Source organism: Lynx canadensis, chromosome D1, assembly GCF_007474595.2.
Source record: "Lynx canadensis isolate LIC74 chromosome D1, mLynCan4.pri.v2, whole genome shotgun sequence".
In the NCBI taxonomy this organism is placed as follows: Eukaryota; Metazoa; Chordata; class Mammalia; order Carnivora; family Felidae; genus Lynx; species Lynx canadensis.
This window is the reverse complement of record NC_044312.2, coordinates 57,874,872-57,900,491: the sequence shown is the minus strand read 5'-3', so window position 1 is coordinate 57,900,491 and position 25,620 is coordinate 57,874,872. Positions and strand designations below refer to the sequence as shown.

General features: G+C 37.3%; 1 protein-coding gene across 3 annotated transcripts in view; it reads left to right on the top strand.

The window, feature by feature from the left end:
• The window catches only part of PPME1 (protein phosphatase methylesterase 1), a 90,959-nt gene that overhangs the window by 11,493 nt on the left and 53,846 nt on the right, over positions 1-25,620 (top strand). The window contains exons 2-4 of one of the 3 annotated variants that reach the window (XM_030331152.1): positions 4,725-4,776; positions 24,078-24,171; positions 24,716-24,808. In XM_030331152.1, coding sequence (XP_030187012.1) covers positions 4,772-4,776; positions 24,078-24,171; positions 24,716-24,808 — 192 coding nt within the window. In that variant the 5' untranslated portion in view covers positions 4,725-4,771. Of the gene's footprint in view, positions 1-4,721; positions 4,777-24,077; positions 24,172-24,715; positions 24,809-25,620 lie in introns of those variants that run through there. The other 2 variants (XM_030331153.1, XM_030331151.1) reach the window with 2 other exon arrangements.

Genomic DNA, 25,620 nt, shown 5'->3' with positions numbered 1-25,620 from the left:
AGATTCATGCCTGGTTTTGGTTTTATTTTATCAAAATTTAACAGTTTATCTCTTCTTTTGTGATTCTCTAAACCTGAAAGCAATTCTATTACTGTAAGAGAATAAATGTCAATTAACAATTATTTTTGGAAGATCTGCATTTTATAGGATTGGTTTTTTCTGCCCTTGCTCAATTTATCCCTTATTGTCGAAGAGTGAAGACTATTTTCCAAGGAGGTGGTACCTGTACATTAGTGACTCTACCATAAAGTGTAGGGAGCAAGCAGTCTGCGATTAAAAGCTATCCATAGTCATGTTCCAGGCAATGTCAGTTCCCTAAATGTTTCTTGCACTTACTAATTGCCGAGTTTATTTTATTAACAATGCCTCCGATTTCATGTTTTCAAGTCCTGTAAAACCAACGAACCTCTTTCAGACTGTTCTAGCTCATTCACTTGTTCCGTGTCTCCTCTGAGTTCTAAAACACTTTGTCATTTCCACTCAATTATTGTGCATTACTACTCAGTATTGCATTTTAAAAAATTGTTATACCAAATTTATCTATCATAATTTTTATGATAATTTAAGTTCGCAAATACCATAATTGAGATAATAAGTTATCTTTCATGGTAGTTTTTTTAAGTTACCTCAATAAAATAGAAAGTTCTGGAGTGCAAGGGCCTTTGTTTTTATTTCTTTGCATCTTTTACAATAGCACAGTTAAATAAATGGTTTTTTTTTTTTTTTTAGTTTATTTATTTTGAGAGAGAGAATGAGTGGGCGAGGAGCAGAGAGAGAGTCCTAAGCAGGCTCCACGCTCTCAGTGCAGAGCCTAACGCAGGACGCAATCCCACAAACCATTGAGATTGTGACCTGAGCCAAAATCAAGAATCAGACGCTCAACTGACTGAGCCACGCAGGTGTCCCTTAAATAAATGTTTTTCTAAGATTTGGTTTAATGGACGTGTGGCACATAGCATTCATTTAAAATGAGATCTGAAAGTTTCCTAACCATTCAGCCTGCAGTGATCTTTCCATTTTCTGCCCTTTCATAGCACCTATCATTTATACCAGAGTTTGGCAAACTTTTCTGTAAAGGGCCAAATAGTAACCATTTTATGTTTTGCAAACGATACACTTTCTGTAGCAGCTACTCACCTCTGCTGTTGTAGGACGAAAGCAACCATGGACGATACATATTGAATGTGATGGTGTTCCAATAATACTTTTTTTGTGAACACCGAAATTGAATTTCGTGTAATTTTCTCCTGTCATTAAATATTACTTTTTTTTTCTCCCAGCTTTTAAAAATGTAAAGACCATTCTCAGCTCATGAGCTATTCAAAAGCAGGCAGTGACTGGATTTGCCTTTAGGCCACAGTTTGCCATCCCATATCAATACTATTTATTTTGTACTTCTCCTGTCTTGTAGTAGAAAGAATAGAGGTTTTAAATCAACAAACTGGGATTCCCTTCCTGGCCTTACTACGTACTCCTTAACCAGTGTAAGCTCCACTTTATTTTCTTAAAATATGGGTAAAACTAAATATAACATTGTATGTTAATTATACTTCAATAAAATTTTATTTTAATGTGGCTAATATTAGTAGCATCAATTGTTTTTAAGGAGAAAGAGATGATATATACATAGAGTCATTTAAATTATAAAGCTAGATAATGGAAACCTATTTACTGTAATTCATACTTTTTTTTTTATTTCTTTTCATATTTAAAATGATAGTGTCTTCACAATTGCTCTTGGTAAGGTAACAGCTTTATTTTGGTTCTCCTGAGTTGTATGGACAAACACCAAAACCAGCACCAAAACTTGTAAAATAGGTGTTGGTAGCTTGGAAGAAAATTCTGGAGGTAAAAGTAGAGCACTCTTTTAACTACTGAGAGCTGAATGGTTGTGAGGAGTAGGTTTTCAATCAGATGAGTTAAGCATTATTTCTAAAGTTCGAGTCGGAAAGCAACATAGCTCTCTACATAAAGGTTAAGTCAGCTTATGAGCTGGTGTTTAGTTTTAGGGGTCCCTGGGTAGCTCGGTTGGTTGAGTATCCAAACCTTGGTTTCAGCTCAGATCACAATCTCATGGTTTGTGGGTTCGAGCCCCGTGTCAAGCTCTGTGCTGTCAGTGTGGAGGCTGCTTGGAATTCTTTCTCTCTTCTCTCTCAAAATAAATAAATAAACTTAGGGGAAAAAAAAGAATAAGACTCTCAGTGTGAAGAAGTTGGTTAGAAATACTATTAAGTATTTTATTTTGCTCTCAGTTTCCTTTATTTATACCCATAAGTGATGTATGTTGAATCAACGTAAGTATAAAAGAGCTCTTCCAAGAAATTTAAAATGACTTCTAAGTGTCATACTTAGACACTTGAAATGTGTCATACTTTAATTGGTAGCTTTTTTCTTAGTGGTACATAAAATTATTGTTCATCTTTCAGTTGATAGTGGTGTGTATATACAGTATTTTATCTGTTCTACTAACAACCATGTTGTGATTTACTTGTTTAATCTTTCCTAATTTAATTATAAACTCCTTTTGTGTTTTATTTACTTGCCCCAAAATGGTTAGCACCCAGGAGCTCAATAAACATTTAATGAATGAATAATGTTCTAATATAGTGGACACATGACATTGTTTTCAATAGTTTAAAATTGTCCAACCTAAATTTAGTAGGGAATTAAATGGGAAGGAAAAACCATAGATTTGTGGAGTATAGAAATGAGATTTTATTTTATCTTTTTGAAGTTTCTTTTTGAAAGAGAAAGAAAGCACAAGTGGGGGAGGGACAGAGAAGGAGAGGGAGATACAGAATCTGAAGCAGGCTATAGGCTCTGAGCTGTTAGTGCAGAGCCTGACACATGGCTCGAACCCATGAACTGTGAGATCATGGCCTGAGCCAAAGTTGGATGCTTAACTGACTGAGTCACCCAGGTGCCCCTAGAAATGAGATTTTAAAACTGTAATTATTGGCAATATGCAAAAATGAACTTGTGCCCTACTTATATCCTTCTGTGGTTTCATATTTGTATTTGTCTGTTTTTATTCTGTTAAGAAAGTATAGCTCAGGTTATTATGAGGATTAAATTTAGATAATGCTTGTAAAGTACCTAGCACAAACACATGAGCAGTTTAATTTAATCCTTCTCATCCCTTTAAACAGCTTTTCCTTAAGCATAAGAACCATGGTTCAAGCTATATTAAAATCAGTTTTCTGTGTTAATCACTTGAACTACATTGTTATTAGTAGAATTTCATCACAAATAGCATTTTATCATATTATGGCTAAGTAGGCTTGGGGATATAACTACCTAGAGAATCTGCCAATATTTCATAATAATGTTAATTAGGGAAAATGTGGTTCAGTTTTCCCAACAACCTAGTTTGCAAACCTTTGGAATATAAACCCATTTTTAAGTTGCAGAATCTCTATACTAACATATTTCTCACTGAATATGGGGAAATTATAATCTTTTATTTGGTAATTAGAGGAATTACCTTCCCAATCCAGGTCATAATTTAATAAGGATAGTACTTCAGATTTGTATAGCATTTAAGAAAATCTGTATACCAGAAATCTTTATGAATCCTTCCCTGACCCGATTTCGTTCCCATAAGTGTCCAAAACAGGATTGGAAGTCTCTTCTGTGAATTTTCATGGTACACTAGGCTTATTTCTGCCATACCTGTAGTATACAATGACTGTTTACTTACCTATTTCCTCTCTGGCGTCAGCTTTTTGAGGGTGAGAACCAAGTTTTTATTCATCAATGGGAACCTCTAGCATGCTGATTTCCCCAAATGCCCAGGAAGTGTATCAGGGCCTGCCATAAACATACTCAAATGTCTCTTTGATTGAATTGGAATTAAATTAGTTGCTTATATAAGCAAGTTGTAACTGGAAAGAGGCTCTAGAATCGTTGCCCTAAATATACTTGAAATGAAATATCCTATGAAATATGTCTTATATTCTACATCATCATGGCATTCAGTTGAGTCTGAGAAGGGAGTTATATGGCAGTTGGTTCTCAATTATATACTTTTCCTTTTTTTTAGAGAAAGAGTGCACATGAGCAGGGAAGAGGGGCAGAGAGAGAGAGAGAGACAGAGAATGTCAAGCTGGCTCCATGCTCAGCACAGAGCCTGACACCGGGCTCAATCCCCCAACTCTGGGATCATGACCTGAGCTGAAATCAAGAGTCAGACACTCAACTGACTGAGCCACCCAACTGCCCTGGAACTATATACTTTATTAGAGTCTTCTGTATGGATTTTATTGGCTTTTAAACTCTGACTCCAAGCCTGCTTGCTTTCTTCCTGTTGTGATATTGTCAAAGCAGAATAGTAGCTTGTGTAAGTTCTGATCCTTGAGTATAGCTACAAATATTGATTGTAAGACTAAACAGTTATAATTAGCTCTTGTAAAACATCAAAATGCTTTGTATTCTGTCTGCTTTCTTGTTTTCATTACTGATATCTCAGTGGTGTTTGAGGCTAGATCATTGTAGTAAAGTTACCATATCTTTTTTTCTCGTTACTTGTAAGATTTCGGAAAAATAAGTTATTAATTAGGTTGGGTAAGTGGTGGAAATAAAATTTCTAACTTTTTCTAAACCTAAGTGAAGCAGAATTCTTTATTATCAGAGGTATAAGATTACAGTTCTTTCAGTGCTGCAACAGTCTGTCTTTATCCATCCATTTAAAATAAACTATATTTTTGTGTGATCTGACTCAGCAGGTTGGAAGTTCCCATGGAGTAAATATCTTATCTGAAAGTGGTTTTAAATGAGGTAAGCTTTCATTCATTTGCTTGAAACCACATCAACTATTGGGCCATAAGTATCCTGTCCTATCTAATGCAGGACATTGTGGTAAATGCTGTACTATTTTCATTTTTGGATTCCATGATGCCCATTTAACAATTAACATTCTCCAATGGCCAACAAAGAAAACTAATAGGAATAGGATGTAGGATTTTCAATCACATGGTAAATCAGTATTTAGTAACTTAGAGCCCTTTAAAATGCCGTTCTATGTATTCTGTGAATGGCATCAGAGAAACTTGAGAGTTGTCTTTGATTCTTCCTTCTCACTGCACCTTCCTGCTCCCTCTCATTGCCACCTACATTTGTAAACCTTGACTTTCTCTTTCATCTCCCTGGTATACAGCCTTGCTACTAGGGTCCTCTGGCAGTCATTACCCCTACAACAGGAACCAATCCTCTTTCACCTTTTCCTGAGGATTTCTGCTTACTCATGGCTAGCTTGGGTGATTTCAAGAATGGAGAACTTAATATTATTTTGAGGGTAGTATTGAAAACTGATAAGGAAATAACCATGAGAATAAGATTCTAGCCCACTACTTTCTGTGTCTTGGATGAGTTATTTAATCTCCCTTGGTTTTAGTTTTCTCATTTGTGAAATAGGAATAGCTACTCCAGAGAGTTGTAGAAATTCATTTGTTTGCCTCTATTCTCTTACCAAGCCCCATTAAATTATGATAGAGTAATTTGGAAAAAGGAGTAATACCAAAGAACAAATAGAAGATAGGCTACCAAGATTTAGGAAGATAGCAAGTTGAATATTAACTAACAGAGAAGAGCAAACTGAAAACTACCTGTAGAAGAATGAAAGTGCAAGCTAATCCATATCATAAACCCATAAAGGCTCAGGAATTGTAGGTACTAAGTACCTCTGAAAGTGGGCTAAAACAGGAGCATTGATTGAAAATCTGTACAAAGCACCATTAAACGCCAAAATCTTCTTTCCCTCAGTGTGATGGTTAACTTCTATAGAAATTGAACCAGGGTGTCTCTGGACTCAGAGATGCTAAGCACATGGCCACAAAAGTAAAGCAACAGGATGAAAATAGGGGTTAAGTGAAGGTAGTGAAGGTATACATTCTGTCATCTAGACATGCTCTCATGGCTTGCTCCCTCACCTTTAGGTCTTTGTTAAAGGTGCCTTCCCTAACCACCTGATTTAAAACTACAGTTTTCCCAACCTGGCATTCATTTTCCTCGCTTCCTGATTTGATTTTTCTCCATGACACTTACTGTTACCTGACAAATTTTTACTTATGTTGCCTTCACAGGAATGTGAACACCACAAGAGTAGGGGGTTTTGTCTATTTTGTTCACCAAAATATTTCAGGTGCCTAAAACAGTATCTTGTAGGTGCGCAGTGAATGTTTGTTGAATGAGTGAATGAAAGAGTCTATTCAGATCTTTTTCCAGAAGGCTAACGGCTAGTCTTATGTTCCCAGGCAGGAGATTGGAGGATTTTTCTCTGGAGAAATGACTGGCCAAAAAAAAAAGACATGCAGATATTGATGTTTGGAGGAAAAAATCCCCTACTTAAAAGGCTAGGAATCTACTTGCTAAATAGACAGTCATATTCAATAGTCAGCAAGCCTTGCTCTCTCATAGAATCACCAGACATCCAGGAAAAACTTCTAACACAAAAAATAGATACCAAAACAAAATGAGAAAATGAAACAATAATGTATAGAACAAAAAAAAAAGCTTAAACTTGTCAGAGAGACAAGAGATGATATGGCATCTGTGAAACAAGAATAGAATGCTCTTTTAAAAAAGGAGGGGGAGAACCTGGTTTCAGAGAAAAAGAAATATGTTGGGAATGAAAATATGTATAGTATATATAAATTCAAAAGAAGAGAAAATTTAAGGAATCTTCTAGGAAATACCTTATTCTAGTTTAAGATTGAAATTTAGAAATATGGGGGATAAAAAGATTCTTAGTAAAAACATCTCAAGAGTAGTACCTTACTTAGAAGATGGAAAAATGCCTTAAATTTTGAGAAAGAATAACCTAAAATTGCTTTGGCTAGTATTTGCTTACTATATCTTTGTCTCTTTTAACTTTTTTAAATGCTTATTTATTTTGAGAGAGAGTTCACACGCACGCAGGGAAGAAGCTGACAGAGAGGGAGAGAGAATCCCAAGCAGGCTTCATGTTCTCAGCGCAGAACCTGATGCGGGTCTCAATCCCATGACCCTGGGACCATGACCTGAACCGAAATCAAGAGTTGGATGTTCAGCTGACTGAGCCACGCAGGCGCCCCTAGGTCCACTTCAAATTCTCAACTTGAAACTTCTTAGAATATATAAGTGGTATAAATTTAGCCCAAGTCCATTTGAGAACTGCCTGTGGTTATAGCTTCATCAGAGAAGGGTTTTTTTTCTTTCTTCTGCCTTCTATTTTGTTTGTTTCAAGTTTTTAATTACATTCTAGTTAGTAAACATATAGAATAATATTGGTTTCAGGAGTAGAGTGTAGTGATTCATCACTTACATATAACACAGTGCTCATCACAAGTGCCCTCCATAATACCCATCACCAATTTAGCCCATCCTCTGCCCACCTCCCCTCCATCAACCCTCAGTTTTTGTTCTCTATAGTTAAGAGTCTCTTATGGTTTGCCTACCTCTTTCTCTCTGCCCCCCCTTCCCTATGTTCATCTGTTTTGTTTCTTAAATTTCATATATGAATGAAATCATATGGTATTTGTCTTTCTCTGACTTGTTTCACTTAGCATACATAATACACTCTAGCTCTATCCACAGTGTTACAAATGGTAAGATTTCATTCTTTTTGGTGGCTGAGTAATATTCCAGTGTGTGTGTGTGTGTGTGTGTGTGTGTGTGTGTGTATACACATCTTTATCCATTCATCGGTCAGTGGACATTTGGGCTCGTTCCATAATTTGGCTGTTGTTGATAATGCTGCTGTAAACATCAGGGTGCATGTGCCCCTTCAGATCAGTATTTTTGCATCCTTTGGGCAAATACCTAGTAGTGCAATTGCTGGGTCATAAGGTAGTTTTATTTTTAACTATTTGAGGAACCTCCATACTGTTTTCCAGAGTGGCTGCACCAGTTTACATTCCCACCAACAGCGTAAGAGGGTTCCCCCTTCTTTGCATCCTCGCCAGTATCTTTTGTTTTCTGTGTTGTTAATTTTAGCCATTCTGAACAGGTGTGAGGTGATATCTCATTGTAGTTTTGATTTGTATTTCTGTGATGATGAGTGATGTTGAGCATCTTTTACATGTGTCTGTTAGCCATCTGTATGTCTTCTTTGGAAAAATGTCTATTCATGTCTTCTGGCCATTTCTTAACTGCGTTATTTGTTTTTTGGGTATTGAGTCTGATAAGTTCTTTTTTTTAAAGAATTTTTTTTTTTTTTTTTTTACATTTTTTTTTTTTATTTATTTTTGAGAGACAGAGAGAGACAGAGCGCGAGCGGGGAAGGGGCAGAGAGAGAGGGAGACACAGAATCGGAAACAGGCTCCAGGCTCTGAGCCATCAGCCCAGAGCCCGACGCGGGGCTCGAACTCCCGGACCGCGAGATCGTGACCTGGCTGAAGTCGGATGCTCAACCGACTGCGCCACCCAGGCGCCCCGAGTCTGATAAGTTCTTTATAGATTTTGGATACTAACTCTTTATCAGATATGTCATTTACAAATCTCTTCTCCCATTCCATTGGTTGCCTTTTAGTTTTTTATTTTCTCTGTGCAGAAGCTTTTTATCTTGATGAAGTCCCAATAGTTCATTTTTGTTTTTCTTTGCCTTGCCTTAGGAGAAATATCTAGTAAGAAGTTGTTATGCCGATGTCAGAGAGGTTTCTGCCTGTGTTTTCTTCTAGGATTTTGATGGTTTCCTGTCTCACATTTAGGTCTTTCATCCATTTTTTCATTTATTTTTGTGTATGGTGTAAGAAAGTGGTCCAGTTTCATTCTTCTGCATGTTGCTGTCCAGTTTTCACAGCACCATTAGTTGAAGAGACTGTCTTTTTTCCATTGGATAATCTTTCCTGTTTTGTTGAAGATTAATCATATGGTTGTGGGTCCATTTCTGGGTTTTCTATTCTGTCCCGTTGATCTGTGTGTCTGTTTTTGTGCCAGTACCATGCCGTCCTGATGATTACAGCTTGAAGTCCAGGATTGTGATGCCTCCTGCTTTGCTTCTCTTTTTCAAGATTGCTTTGGCTATTCGGGGTCTTTTATGGCTTCCTAGGGGAATTCTACCAAACATTTGAAGACTAATACCTATTCTCAAACTGTTCCTAAAAATAGAAATAGAAAACCTCCAAACTCATTCTACGAGGCCAACATTATTTTGATTCCAAAACCACTAAAACGAAGAATCACAGGCTAGTATCCCTGATGAACATGGATGCAAAAATTCCCAACAAGATAACTGGCAAATCTAATCCAACGGTACGTTAAAAGAATTACTCACCATGATCATCTGGGATTTATTCCTGGGCTGCAAGGGTGGTTCAGTATTTGCAAATCAATCAATGTGATACACCACATTAACAAAAAGGGTAAGAACTATATGAAAAAGTGTTTGACAAAATATGTCCATTCCTGACAAAAACTGTCAACAAAGTAGGTTTAGAGAGAACATACCTCATCATAGAGGCCATTTACAAAAGACCCACAGCTAATATCCTCAATGGGGAAAAACTGAGACCTTTTCCTCTATGGTCAGGAACAAGACAAGGGATGTCCAGGCTCACCATTGTTATTTAACATAGTACTGGAAGTCCTAGTCTCTGAAATCAGGCAACAAAACAATAAAAGGCACCCAAATTGGCAAGGAAGAAGACACACTTTCACTATTTTGCAGATGACATGATACTCTATGTAGAAAATACTCCACCAAAAAATTGCTACAACTGATGGACAAATTCAGCAAAGTCACAGGGTACAAAATCAGTGTACAAAAATCTTTTGTATATCTATAGTCCAATAATGAAGCAGCAGAATGAAATCAAGGAATCCGATTTGCGGTTGCACCAAAAACCGTAAGATACCTAGGAATAAACCTAACCAAAGTGGTAAAAGATCTGTACTCTAGAAACTGTAGAACACTTATGAGGGAAATTGAAGATGACACAAAGAAATGGAAAAAACATTCCATGCTCATAAATTGGAAGAACAAAATAGTGTTAAAATGCCTATACTACCCAGGGGTGCCTGGGTGGCTCAGTGAGTTAAGCATCCGACTTCAGCTCAGGTCATGATCTCACAGTTAGTGAGTTTGAACCCCGTGTTAGGCTCTGTGCTGACAGCTCAGCCTGGAGCCTGCTTCCAATTCTGTGTCTCCTGCTCTCTCTGCCCCTCCCCCACTTGCAGTCGGCCTCTCTCTCAAAACTAAACATTTAAAAAAACCCACATTTTAATTAATTAATTAATTGTATTTTTATGTATTATTTTTAATATAATTTATTGTCAAATTGGCTTACATACAACACCCAGTGCTCATCCCAACAAGTGCCCTCCTCAATGCCCATCTCCTATTTTCCCCACTCCCATCCACCCTCAGTTTGTTCTCTGTATTTAAGAGTCTCTTGTGGTTTGCCTCAAGTTACAGAGCCTTCCCTCTCTGTAACTATTTTTTCCCCTTCCCTTCCCCCATGGAGTTCTGTTAAGTTTCTCAAGATCTACATATGAGTGAAAACATAAGATACCTGTCTCACTCAGTATAATACCTTCCAGTTCCATCCACATTGCCACAAATGGCATGATTTCATTCTTTCTCATGGCCAAGTAGTATTCCATTGTATATATAAACCACCTCTTCTTTATCCATTCATCAGTTGGTGGACATTTAGGCTCTTTCCATAATTTGGCTATTGTTGAAAGTGCTGCTATAAACACTGGGGTACAAGTGCCCCTAATGCATCAGCACTCCTGTATTCCTTGGGTAAATTCCTAGCAGTACTATTGCTGGGTCATAGGGTAGATCTATTTTTAATTTTTTGAGGAACCTCCACACTGTTTTCCAGAGTGGCTACACCAGTTTGCCTTCCCACCAGCAGTGCAAGAGGGTTCCCGTTTCTCCACATCCTCGCCAGCATCTGTAGTTTCCTGATTTGTTCATTTTAGCCACTCTGACCTGTGTGAGTTGGTATCTCAGTGTGGCTTTGATTTGTATTCCCTGATGATGGTGACATTGAGCATCTTTTCATGTGTCTGTTGGCCATCTGGATGTCTTCTTTGGAAAAGTGTCTATTCATGTCTTCTGCCCATTCCTTCACTGGATTATTTGTTTTCCAGGTGTTGAGTTTGGTGAATTCTTTATAGATTTTGGATACTAACCCTTTATGTGATATGTCATTTGCAAATATCTTTTCCCATTCCGTTGGTTGCCTTTTAGTTTTGTTGATTGTTTCCTTTGCAGTGCAGAAGTTTTTAATCTTGATGAGGTCTCAATAGTTCATTTTTGCTTTTAGTTCCTTTGCCTTTGTAGATGTGTCAAGCAAGAAATTGCTGCAGCTGAGGTCAGAGAGGTCTTTTCCTGCTTTCTCCTCTAGGGTTTTGATGGTTTCCTGTCTCACATTCAGGTCATTTATCCATTTTGAGTTTATTTTTGTGAATGGTGTAAGAAAGTGGTCTAGTTTCAACCTTCTGCATGTTGCTGTCCAGTTCTCCCAGCACCATTTGCTAAAGAGACCACCTTTTTTCCATTGGATGATCTTTCCTGCGTCCAATGGAATGCAGGAGTATTGGTGGAGTATTGGTGGAGTATTTCCAAAGATTAGTTGGCCATACATTTTTGGGTCCAATTCTGGGTTCTCTATTCTACTCCATTGGTCTATGTGTCTTTTTTTGTGCCAGTACCATACTGTCTTAATGATTATAGCTTTCTGATAGAGGCTAAAGTCTGGGATTGTGATGCCTCCCACTTTGGTTTTCTTCTTCAATATTACTTTGGCTATTCGGGGTCTTTTGTGGTTCCATACAAATTTTAGGATTGTTTGTTCTAGCTTCAAGAAGAATACTGGTGCAATTTTGATTGGGATTGCATTGAATGTGTAGATTGCTTTGGGTAGTATTGACATTTTAACAATATTTATTCTTCCTATCCAGGAGCTTGGAATTTTTTTTCATTTTTTTTTTGTCTTCTTCATTTTCCTTGATAAGCTTTCTATAATTTTCAGCATGCAGACAGATCTTTTACATCTTTGGTTAGGTTTATTCGTAGAACACACATACGTACAATTTTATTTATTTATTTTTTTTAAATTTTTTTTTTCAACGTTTATTTATTTTTGGGACAGAGAGAGACAGAGCATGAACGGGGGAGGGGCAGAGAGAGAGGGAGACACAGAATTGGAAACAGGCTCCAGGCTCTGAGCCATCAGCCCAGAGCCCGACGCGGGGCTCGAACTCACGGACCGCGAGATCGTGACCTGGCTGAAGTCGGATGCTTAACCGACTGTGCCACCCAGGCGCCCCATACGTACAATTTTAGTCAACACTTCTGAAGTTTGCTCTGTCAACATTCCTAATTACCATTGATGGAAACAGTCCCTGACATAAAATTTCTATACCTAGGAAAACTGTTAGTCAAGTATGAAAATGGGATAATAGCATTTTCTGGCATGCAGAGTTTCAAAATTTATCTCCCTTTCTCAAGAAGCTAACAGAGGATGTGTTCCATCAAAATAAGAGAATGCATCAAGAAAAACATGGGATATGGGAATCAGGGATTCAGCACAGGAAAAAGGCAAAAGGAATTCCCAGGATGATGGTGAAATGACAGCAATTCATCATATCCAGAGAGCAAACAGTCCTATTTGGAGGAGAATGGTAGGTGCCAAGAACGGAAATTTACAAAGAAAAAATGGATCTAATAGATTATTTAACATTATTATATTAAGAGAAGTTTTACAGATTTCTCAAAGGCTTTTTTTCATTAATAAAAGTTAATAGTGAAATATACATTCGGAAGGGTTTAAAATATGCGTGTGCAGTTCAGAGAAGAATAAAATAAATGCCCATGTATCTACCACCTGGCTTATGAAATTGAACATTGTTAGCCTTTAAAAGCCTGTTTGCCTCTCCCCAAAAGCACCTCTACTCCCCACAATCTTGAATTGTATGTTTATCATTCTTTTGCTTTTCTTAATAGTTTTGTCACCTATGCATATATCCATAAAAAAGATAATTAGTTTTGCCTGTTCTTGAACTTTGTTATTAATGGACTGCATTTATTCTATGCTTATTTCTTCCTCTAAATGTATTTCTGAAATTCATCCATGTTACTGTATATAATTCTAGCATATCCATTCCCACTGCTGTGCCATATTGAGTTATCTGAATATATCTCAATTTATGTATTCCTCTGGTGATAGACTTAGTTTGCTTGTTATTCTTTGGCTTTATGGAAATGCTTCTATGAACATCTTTTTACATGTATCTTAATACCTCTGTGCAGATGTTTCCTTGTGAAGTGAAACTACTAGAGTGAAGGGTACTTGTTCAGTTTTACCAGGTGGTGACTCACTGTTTTCCAAATAGTTTTCCCATTTATACTTCCACCAGCAATTCCATCTGATTTAGATCCTCTCCAACACCTAGTGTTGTCTGGCTTTGTATTTTGTCAACATAATGGGTGTGAAATTATACCTAACTCTGATTTAAAATTTCATGTCTCTAAAAAATAAACATAATAAAACTTCATGTCTCCATGAACAAAATTGGGAACCCTTTCATAATATTTATGGGCTATTTGTGTTTCCTCTTTTGTGAAATGTCCACTAATATTTTTTGCTTATAAAAAGCTCTTATGAAACAATGGTAATTTCATTAAAAAAAAATAAGCAAACAAAATAAAAGACAATCGTTCTGGAAAAAATAAGAAGTCACGCAAGAAAGAAAGTATAATCCGTATACCATGTGGCTTAGCTGTGAACAACATTTCTGCAGTAACTAACATTTATGAAGTATTTTTGTGCCTACTTGTTACTGTTTTTCAAACCTTACACTTGAGATTTAGGCAGAGATGGATTTGCTAATGGTCACAAAGCTTACAATTACTAGAAATGAAATTTCAACTTAAATAATCAGTACATAGCCATAACATAAAAACTGTATATGGTGGGGTTTTTCCTCCTCATGGACCAATCTATTTAAGCTATCCTGCCATAAGCAAAGGGATGGAAGATCTATATATCGGTCATCACTGATACAAAGAAGGAAGGTGAGCTTAAGATACCATGTACTTTTCTGGTCCATGTGCAGAGTCATGGTCCAAACCAGTAATGTGGTCCCCACTGGGTAGTGATCCAGGTCCTCTCTATTCATCCTCATAACTGGTTGGAAGTAGTTTTGCATTAGCATTATGGAGTAGAATATGATTAACATCTCCCCAGGGAAAGGGCTTAGACCTGATGAAGAGATGGCGGTAGGCATGGAACTCAGGCCTCGAGTGCTCTCCATGATTTGACTTCCAGATGTTCAGCATGCTCACTCCCACGCCAGGGAGTGCTACAAAGTAGGTGAGGGCCTTCCACCTTCAAGTTGAGCCCTCCTTGGCTGTGGGTGCCACTTGAAATGGACCATCCCAGCTGTGCCCTGGATTGACCTAGCAGGTTTTTTGCTCTTACATTTAGGTTTATGATCCTCTGTGATTTACTTATGTGTGTAGTTGTAAGGGAGGGGTTCAGATTCATTGATATATGAATATCTAATTGTCCTAACACCATTTATTGTCAAGACTGTTTTTTCCCCAGTGAATTGTCTTGGTCCTTTGTTGAAAATCTATGGACTGTAAGTGTTAGAGTTTATTTCTGGACTCTCAGTTCTGTTTGATCTATCTATATGTCTACTCTCATACTTGTACCACAGTATTCCATTTCCCTTTACTGGAAACCTTATCAGAATTCAGGAAGGAGGCTTCTCTTTATTAGCTTCAGCCCAATGGTGATGATGATAATAATAATAGTAATAATAATAATAATAAATAATTTCCTGAGGCACCAAGCTAAGTGCTTTATGCACATTAGCTCATTTTTTACTGTCAACAGATATTCATTAATGTGTCGGACCCCAAGAGTACATTGGTGAACAAAGGGAGAACGTTCTTGCTCTCCTGGATCTCACATTAGTAGCAAATTAGGTGGAGTGATCTAACAAATATAAGAACAAACTAATTTTAGGAAATGATTAGTTCTATGATAAAAATAGAACAGGCTAATTTGAGAGTAACCAAGGGAGAAGGCTACTTTAATCCTCATTACAACCCCTATAAAATTGGCATTATAACCCTATCTCACATGAAGAAACTCAGGCATAGAGAAATTAAATGACTTGGCCAAGGTCACACAATTAATAAAGGCAGAACTGGGTTATGAAAACAAACTTTTAGTGTGTAGCAAATGGAAAACTTATTTAGGTTTAGGAAGTATTAAGAATGTAGTATCACTTCAGGGCACCTGGGTGGCTGGCTCAGTCAGTTAAGCATTCAACTTTGGCGCAGGTCATGATCTCATGGTCCATGAGTTCTAGTCCCGTGTCAGGCTCTGTGCTGACAGCTCAGAGCCTGGAACCTGCTTTGCTTTCTGTCTCTCTCTCTCTCTCTGCTCTTCTCCCCTCACGCTCTGTCTCTCTCTTAAGAAGAAATAAACATGTAAAAAAGAAAAAAGAATGTGGTATTTCCTCATAATTTTCTTCCTTTTTAAATTTTTTGTCTTTCTGCCAGAAATAGGTTGCTATGGTCAAAGTATAGGCCCAGAGATCTTATTTAGGATTCATACATGAGCTTCTTGAAGCCAGTGCAGTTGTGTGCAGAATATATGTATGTGCACTGGTTTCTGGAATGAGGTTTTATAAAGCTTCTGAATGGAGTCTGTGACAATAGCAAAGGATCTAAAAGCACATTTGATTCACATGATTTAGGCAGGAATTGTATTTCCTTTGTGTCTCCCACTGTACCATTTTGTTCCGTGTCTGCCAAACTCTTTCCTCCGGTAACAAGACTTGGAAGGAAATTATACATTTATTATGCTGGTTTGAAATAAACTTTATTCTGACATAAAAAAATTCTGTGGACATTTACCTCCCAGTGTAGATTTTTATTTACCAATTGTTGGACTTAATAATTCATCTCTGTTAGTTCAAAACTTCAGAATTGACTTGGGTTCTACTATCAGTCATTTTCCATGTCTTGAACACTCCTGAGATTTGTTGATTGCCTTTTTGAAAAGTCTTTCTATGTTTCCCTCCTTTTTAATTCCATTGCCAGTCTAGACTCCCATCTTCTAACCAGATTATTGCAGCAACGTTTTTTTTTTTTCCGGAATCAAATTCATCTTGTACCTTTCACCACATTGATCTTTCTAAAATACTTTAATCTGAACCACTGAAACTCTATCAGGCTTTTGGGACCAACCCCAACACACAAATAACAGAAAAAGAAATGAATTCCCCACTATATTGCATCTAATGTCATTATTTTTCCATGATCTGCTTTTAGTTGTATCAGTTTCTTTTAGTTTTTCAAAACTGTTTTACTTATTTCCACCTTGTTGCAGTTAACTATTTTATTTTGTCTTTTATCAGTGCTCACTATGACAGGCAGACACCATACTGGGTTCTTATTGGTGCCCTTCTCTCTGCCGGAGTTGTCTTCCATACCCTTCCCTATTTCCATCAGTCCAAATTCTGTCTGTCCTTCAATGACTTCATAGCTTAATAGCTTAAATGTTACTTTTTCTTTGAAACCTCTTTTTATTTCCTAAGCTAAAAGTAATCTTTTTTTTTTTTTAAAGTAATCTTTATTCCCTCCTTTAGCTATATCTCGTAGGGCATTTAACTCTACCTTATGTTAGATATTTATGTAGTTAACATTAGTTTCTTGACAGCAGAGGGATTGTGTCACTAGTTTTATAATTATCCCAGTATCGCCCATCACGCCACCTCAGTTCCGGCATAATACATATACTAGATTTTGGTGAATAAAACTCATTTTTAAAGTATAAATTAACCTCGTTATGCTTTTTTAAGTTATTTTCATTACTTCAAAATTCTTCCATTATGACTTCTTGGGGAAAGAAAGTAATTAATTTATTTTAAAAATTATAGCTAAAAAGAGCCTATACAGGCTGTAATGACTATAAAATAGGTAGGCTTAAAAGCATAAAAAGCAAACTATTTATTCATTTATTTTTTAGTTTACAGCCAAGTTAGTTAACATAGTGCAACAATGATTTCAGAAGTAGATTATTTAATGCCCCTTACCCATTTAGCCCATCCCTCCCTCCCTCCACCCCTCCAGCAACCCTTCATTTGTTCTTTATATTTAAGAGTCTCTTCTGGGGCGCCTGGGTGGCGCAGTCGGTTAAGCGTCTGACTTCAGCCAGGTCACGATCTCGCGGTCCGTGAGTTCGAGCCCCGCGTCAGGCTCTGGGCTGATGGCTCAGAGCCTGGAGCCTGTTTCCGATTCTGTGTCTCCCTCTCTCTCTGCCCCTCCCCCGTTCATGCTCTGTCTCTCCCTGTCCCAAAAATAAATAAACGTTGAAAAAAAAAAAATTAAAAAAAAAAAAAAGAGTCTCTTCTGTTTTGTCCCCCTCCCTGTTTTTGTATTATTTTTGCTTCCCTTCCCTTCTGTTCATCTGTTTTATATCTTAAAGTTCTATGTGAGTGAAGTCATATGATATTTGTCTTTCTCTGACTGATTTCGCTTAGCATAATACCCTCTAGTTCCATCCACGTAGTTGCAAATGGCAAGATTTCATTCTTTTTGATTGCCAAATAATACTCCATTGTATATGTATACCACATCTTCTGTATCCATTCATCCATCAGTGGACATTTGGGCTCTTTCCATACTTTGGCTATTGTTGATAGTACTGCTATAAACATTGGGGTGCATGTGCCCCTTCGAAACAGCATACCTATATACCTTGTATAAATAGTAGTGCAATTGCTGGGTCATAGGGTAGTTCTATTTTTAATTTTTTGAGGAACCTCCATACTGTTTTCCAGAGTGGTTCATTTTTCTGCATATTGCTGTCCAGTTTTCCCAGCACCATTTGCTGAAGAGACTGTCTTTATTCTTTCCTGCTTTGGATATTCTTTCCTGCCTTGTCAAAGATTAGTTGGCCATATGTTTGTGGGTCCATTTCTGGGTTCTCTATTCTGTTCTATTGATCTGGGTGTCTGTTTTTGTGCCACAAACTATTTTTATAAACCAAAACTACATCATTAAAATAGAGTATTCTTTCTGACTAGAATATAAAGATTGATGCGAGATCTTGCTGTCTACTTCATGTCTAACATTGGTTGCAAATTACCTGAACTCGTAGAGTATATAAACAATTATGTGTTCAAATGTTCAAAAGAGTATGCCAGGAAAGTCTCTGTGGGAGTAGGAACAACCTTTGGAGGTATAGATTATTGGCTCTTTAACCAGATGGGAATTACTCATATGTTGGTATAAATTGGGTAGTCCTTAGAACTTTATTATTTTTTTTAATGAAGGGAATTAGAAGTGGAAGGTGTCCTCCTAGGAATAATTTCTATTTATACAAAGTAATTTCTCCTTAACGGGTAATCTTCTCTGGTGCCTGGCCAACTTGGAAAGTTTCTGTGGCCTTTGGCAAAGACCCTGAAAAGGAAACTTCTGATAACGTACTCTAAAGCCTTATTACTTTTCAGAAGCATAAATGAAAGAGTGAGAGAGAAAAGAAAGGATCTGAGAATTAATATAGCATTGGGGTAAAGAGCAGAGACTTTTAAGAGTGATGGAACTGGATTTGAATCCTGTCACTGCCATTTAGTAGTTAGTTGTATAACCTTGGTCAAGTGACTTTATATCTCTAAATCTGTCATCTGTGAAATGGGGATAAAAATAACTTGAAGTTTTGTGAGGATTAAATGGAATCATGCCTATAAATTACTTGGCAGAGTGACTCACTGTTGTGGCACAGTAAATGTTAGATACTATTACTGTGATGATGCCCTGAGTCCAGACATCAAAAATTCATGCATAGATCCTTAAAATCAATTATAACATGTTTGACATACCATGTGTGGTTGTTATACTCAAATTAGTATATATGTAGGTGGATTTGTGAGTGATGGGTGAGTCAGTAGAATTAAGAGTTCTACTTTTAGTTTTCCAGTACGAATTCAAGTACAACTAGCAAACCAGAAAAAATAAGTCAATGCTGAAATTGGAAATTACTTCTACAGAGGCAGTTTTTCTATCAGAAGTTAGGATTTTACCCGTTTTCTGAGCAACTACTAAATCCCAGATGTATTAGATTCTTTTGAAAGATATGTTATTTTATTCAGTCACTATAATCCAATGCAGAAAGAATTTAGGTAATTTGAATTTCCCCAAATACATACTCTAATTGTTAGAGATTTGCAGGGAATTATTGGAAAATGGTAGGAACTGTGAGGAATTTGAACTCTTCTCTCATTCCAGATCATTTACTCTACCTTTTTATTCTTCAACTCTCGCAACTTGGGCATCTCAACTCTCTCAACTTGGGGATCTTTAAAAATTGTCAGTGCAGGGACGCCTGGCTAGCTCAGTCGGTTGAGTGTCCCAGCTCTTGATTTCGGCTCAGGTCATGATCCCAGGATCGAGAGATTGAGCCCCACCTCAGGCTCTACGCTGAGCGTGGCGCCTACTTGGGATTCTCTCTCCTTCTTCCACTGCCCTTACCCCGTATGCGCTCTCTCTCTCCCACTCTCTAAAATTAAAAAGAAATTAGTGCCTAGGCCACACGTCAAGCCATTTGAATCAGTTTCTAGAAGTGAAACCCAAGCATCAGTATTTTTAAAAGTCGCTTTTCTGGATGTGAGGGTGATATCGCTGCGACATCTGTCACCCCATTGATCGCCAGGATTAATTCAGCTGATCTGGCTGGCTAGGCAGGTGTCCCCTTCCTCCCTCACCGCTTCATGTACATCCTTCCAGAAGCTGCGCACTTGTCTGAAGAGGACGACCTTCCCCGATAGAGGAGGATCGTTCTTCAGTCAAGGGTATACAAGTAGCCGCGCTCCCCTGCTAAAACCTGTAAACAAGCTCTCAAGGTCCATTTGTAGGAGAATGTCGGGTAGTCAAGCTTTCAAGACTCCAGACACATCCAAGTAAGGCGCTGCACGTGGCAGTCTGCCTTTCTTAAAAAAAAAAAAAAAAGTTCCTTTGGTAAATGTTATTACATAGATCAAGAACTACTACCTGTTCAATGCCAGAAGAGTGTAGATGTTCAATAAATGTTTGACTGTTGAAAGAATACCTAACTGTGCAGTTTCTCCATTGTAATTACAGTATTAAAGTCAACCTAGAGTGCTTTTGTACTAATTTAAGTCTTTAAAAGGGGTTTTGTAGTATACTTTGTTCTGCATTTGCCCCCATGGCATATACAGGAAAATACTTGGCAGGAGGTAATGTTTTGTTGCTGATAGAATTCTGAATTCCCTCCATTACTGAGAAGAATAGGTGTGGAAATAGGATAAGACTCAAGGTTCCTTTCTTGTGTCTCATCCAAGGTTGAAGATACAGGTTGTAAATAGATATTTATTGGTTATTTTCATTTTATTTTAAAATAATTTTATTTTTAAAAATAATTTCTGGTTCAAAAATTAAAAGGGGTATACATTGAAAATTGTCCCCTCATCTTCCAGATATAGTTCCCCTCCCAGAATATATCCGTATTATATGAGTATTCTTCCAGAGGTATTATATATGCACATACTTCCCATTTTTACCCAAATGGTAAAACGCATCATGTTTGTATACTTAACAGTGTATCTCATCCATATACAAAGAATGTTATCAGTATATAATTCCTTCCATCTTTTTATAACTATATTATTTCTGTGTACCACAATTTATTTTAATCTATCACCTGTTGATGGATACTTAAATTGTTACTGATTTTTCTCTATTAAAAACAATGCTACATTAATAGATATGCCATATCTTTGGATAAATTCCTAGAAGTTCAAGGTATTGCCAGTTTGTCTTTTATGAAGGTTGTATACTGATTTAGTTGGGAGATGATGAAAACAACATGAAATAATATGAGGGATTAAAGGTATAAACAAGGAATGGTGATCAAAAATGATTATAGCAGGAGTGTGCCTGGGTGGCTTAGTTGGTTAAATGTCTGACTTTTGATTTCAGCTCAGGTTGTGATCTCATGGGTTCGTGAGTTTGAGCCCCACATTGGGCTCTGTGCTGACAGTGCAGAGCCTGCTTGGAACTCTCTCTCCCCATCTATCTCTGTTCCTCCCTCCCTCCCCAATCTCAAAATAAATAAAAAATTTTAAAAATTATTATAGCAGGAATGATATTAGAGTGACTTGAGAGGATAGGCATGAGCCTATAACTAAGAACAAGGAGAGGGGCGCCTGGGTAGTTCGGTTGGTTAAGCATCTGACTTTGGCTCAGGTCATGATCTCACAGATCATGGGTTTGAGTCCCACATCAAGCTCTGTGCTGACAGCTTGGAGCCTGGAGCCTGCTTTGGATTCTGTGTCTTCCTCTCTCTCTGTCTGTCCCCTGCTTGCATTCTGTCTCTCCCTCTCTCAAAAATAAATAACATTAAAATTTTTTTTAAAGAGCAAGGAAAGAGAATTAGGTTTTCTGACATATGTACACAGATTATATCTGTGATTAAAATATGCTAATGAACTTTCTAAAATCCTCACATTTTTACTCTTAGCTCTATATTTGAACTTTTTAAGACACACTTTTAATGTGATGGTTTCTGTATGAAAACTCCTCATTCTTTAAGAGAAAATACCCCTCGGGATTTATACCTGGGATGCAGGGCTGGTTCAATATCCGCAAAACAATTAACGTGATTCATCACATCAATAAAAGAAAGGACAAGAACCATATGATCCTCTCAATAGATGTAGGGAAAGCATTTGACAAAATACAGCATCCTTTCTTGATAAAAACCCTCAAGAAAGTAGGGATAGAAGGAGCATACCTCGAGATCATAAAAGCCATATATGAACGACCCAATGCTAATATCATCCTCAATGGGGAAAAACTGAGAGCTTTCCCCCTAAGGTCAGGAACAAGACAGGGATGTCCACTCTCACCACTGTTATTCAATACAGTATTAGAAGTCTTAGCCTCTGCAATCAGACAACACAAAGAAATAAAAGGCATCCAAATCGGCCAGGAGGAGGTCAAACTTTCACTCTTCGCAGAAGACATGGTACTCTATATGGAAAACCCAAAAGATTCCACCAAAAAACTGCTAGAATTGATTCATGAATTCAGCAAAGTTGCAGGATATAAAATCAATGCACAGAAATCAGTTGCATTCCTATATACCAACAATGAAGCAACAGCAGAAAGAGAAATCAAGGAATCGATCCCGTTTACAGTTGCACCAAAAACCATAAAATACCTAGGAATAAATCTAACCAAAGAGGTGAAAAATCTACACAGTGAAAACTATAGAAAGCTTATGAAAGAAATTGAAGAAGACACAAAGAAATGGAAAGAGATTCCATGCTCCTGGATAGGAAGAACAAATATTGTTAAAATGTCAATACTACCCAAAGCAATCTACATATTCAACGCAATCCCTATCAAAGTAACACCGGCATTCTTCACAGAGCTAGAACAAAGAATTGTAAAATTTGTATGGAACCAGAAAAGACCCCAAATAGCCAAAGCAATCTTGAAAAAGAAAACCAAAGCAGGAGGCATTGCAATCCCAGACTTCAAGCTATACTACAAAGCTATAATCATGAAGACAGTATGGTACTGGCACAAGAACAGACACTCAGATCAATGGAATAGAATAGAGAACCCAGAAATGGACTCACAAACGTATGGGCAACTAATCTTTGACAAAGCAGGAAAGAATATCCAATGGAATAAAGACAGTCTTTTCAGCAAGTGGTGCTGGGAAAACTGGACAGTGACATGCAGAAGAATGAACCCAGACCACTTTCTTACACCATACACAAAAATAAACTCAAAAGAGATGAAAGACCTAAATCTAAGACCTAATCTAGATTTAGACCTAAATCTAAAGGAAGCCATCAAAATCCTCAAGGAGAAAGCAGGCAAAGACCTCTTTGATCTTGGCCGAAGCAACTTCTTACTCAGCACGTCTCTGGAGGCAAGGGAAACAAAAGCAAAAATGAACTACTGGGACCTCATCAAAATAAAAAGCTTCTGCACAGTGAAGGAAACAATCCGCAAAACTAAAAGGCAACCGACAGAATGGGAGAAGATATTTGCAAATGACATATCAGATATAGAGTTAGTATCCAAAATCTACAAAGAACTTATCAAACTCAACACCCAAAAAACAAATAATCTAGTGAGAAATGGGCAAAAGATATGAATAGACACTTCTCCAAGGAAGACATCCAGATGGCCAACCGACATATGAAAAAATGCTCAACATCCCTCAGCATCAGGGAAATACAAATCAAAACCACAATGAGATACCACCTTACACCTGTCAGAATGGCTAACATTAAAAAGTCAGGCAACAACAGATGTTGGGGAGGATCTCTTTTGCATTGTCGGTAGCAATGCAAGCTGGTGCAGCCACTCTGGAAAACAGTATGGAGGTTCCTCAAAAAACTGAAAATAGAACTACCCTACGACCCAGCAATTGCACTACTAGACATTTATCCAAGGGATACAGGTGTGCTGTTTCGAAGGGACACATGCATGCCCATGTTTATAGCAGCATTATCAACAATAGCCAAAGTATGGAAAGAGCCCAAATGTCCATTGTGGATGAATGGATAAAGAAGATGTGGTATATATACTCAATGGAGTATTACTCGGCAATCAAAAAGAATGAAATCTTGCCATCTGCAACTATGTGAATGGAACTGGAGGGTATTATGCTAAGTGAAATTAGTCAGAGAAAGACACAAATCATGACTTCACTCATATGAGGACTTTACAGATGAACAGAAGGGAAGGGAAACAAAAATAATATAAAAACAGGGAGGGGGACAAAACATAAGAGACTGTTAAATACGGGGAACAAACTGACGGTTCCTGGAGGGATTGTGGGAGGGGGGATGGGCTAAATGGGTAAGGGGCATTAAGGAATCTACTCCTGAAATCATTGCTTCACTATATACTAACTACTTTGGATGTAAATTTTTAAAAATAAAAAATAAAATTAAAAAAAAAAAAAAAAGAAAATACCCCTGCCTGCAGTTTTCATTTCAGATTTACATTTAGCATTTGTTGATCAAGATTTTATCTTTTCATGCATAACTATACTTGAACTCTCTCTCTCTTTTTTTTTCCTTAGCCCTGGAAGAAAGCGAGACTTTTCCCCTGTTTCTTGGAGTCAGTACTTTGAGTCCATGGAAGATGTAGAAGTAGAGAATGAAACTGGCAAGGATATATCCTTTACAAAATGACTTATTCTTTAACAAGTTTATAATGTTGTCTAAGAAGACATGTGAATTTCTAAAATGTTCTTTCTCCCTGCTGTTTATTTCATTTTTGTTCCCTACCTGTTCTTTGTATAGCATGAAATTTAACCTGTAAGTCTGTGCCAACGTCTTACGTGGATAAAATTGTCTAATGCGTGGGGAAAGAAGAATTAAATTCCTAAAACTGGTGTATCTCTTAAGGGCCCAGGGGAAGTTTTCATGAATCAAGTGAGTTGAATCAATTTGGCATCTAGAAACCAGGGACTATGTCCTCATTAGGGCAAAGGGAATCTTTTTTTGTTTGCTCATTGAAAAAGTGGTCATACAGGCTCCATCCTTCAAAAACAGGTTTGGTGTTTCAGAAACTTGTATTTAAGTGTCTCTAAGTTTGTAAGTCTGTAGCTTTGCATAGAGCGTTGTACTGCCTGAGTTTTCTAGTCAGTATTATGATAAAATAATCAAAAACTTCAGTGAGGAAATGCTTAGATATGTTATCTTTAACTATTCATACACTTTTCGAGTTTACAAGAGTGGTTCAGAGGGTCCTGTCCTACTCCTTCTGCATGGAGGAGGCCATTCTGCCCTATCCTGGGCTGTGTTCACGGTAAGTAAGTAGTTGATAGTAATAGTTGATGTTATCACAACGATTGTTTACTTCTGGATGAATTTGACTTACCTAACTCTTTATTCTGTGCTCACTCATATAGCTTGATATAAGAAGGTTAGGGATGTGAGTTGATTCAAAATATTTGTTATGGTAGGCCCAAGATCACCTTTTCTTTAAAGTTCTTAACTGGGATGAGCTTAGTGCGTGAATTCTTCAAATATTTTATAAAATGTTGTGTATATATTGCATTAGGATAAGGGAGATGGAATTTGTCCCTGATCATATGTAGGGGTCTGTATCTAAATAACTTAAGTAATAGATAAGCAGAAATAATCTACTCAGGTACTTTAGATAGATATAATGCCTATCCTTTATTTGTCTCCTTCATTGAGTGTAGTGTAGTACTTTACACATAGAGATGTTCCATAAATATTTGGAAGATTTTCCTTTTTTATTTTTATTTAAAAAAAAATTTTATTTTTATTTGTTTATTTTGAGAGAGCGAGCAGGGGATGGGCAGAGAGAGAGGGAGACAGAGAATCCCTCTCATGAACTGTGAGATCATGACCTGATCTGAAATCAAGAATTATGGCCAACTAAGTGGCCCAGGTGCCCCTTCCTTCTTTTTTACAATAATGCTTTATATTTTAATGGTACTTGTGAGCTATTGGGAAGTAAACCCTGGTCCAGAGTAGAGGATATATATCTGTGTGAATGCTACCAGTTCTAGATCTTTCTGATATGCTTAACTCTATGCAAGGAGAGATACTGCTGAGGAGAATACTAGCAACGTTCCATCTAAAATGAAA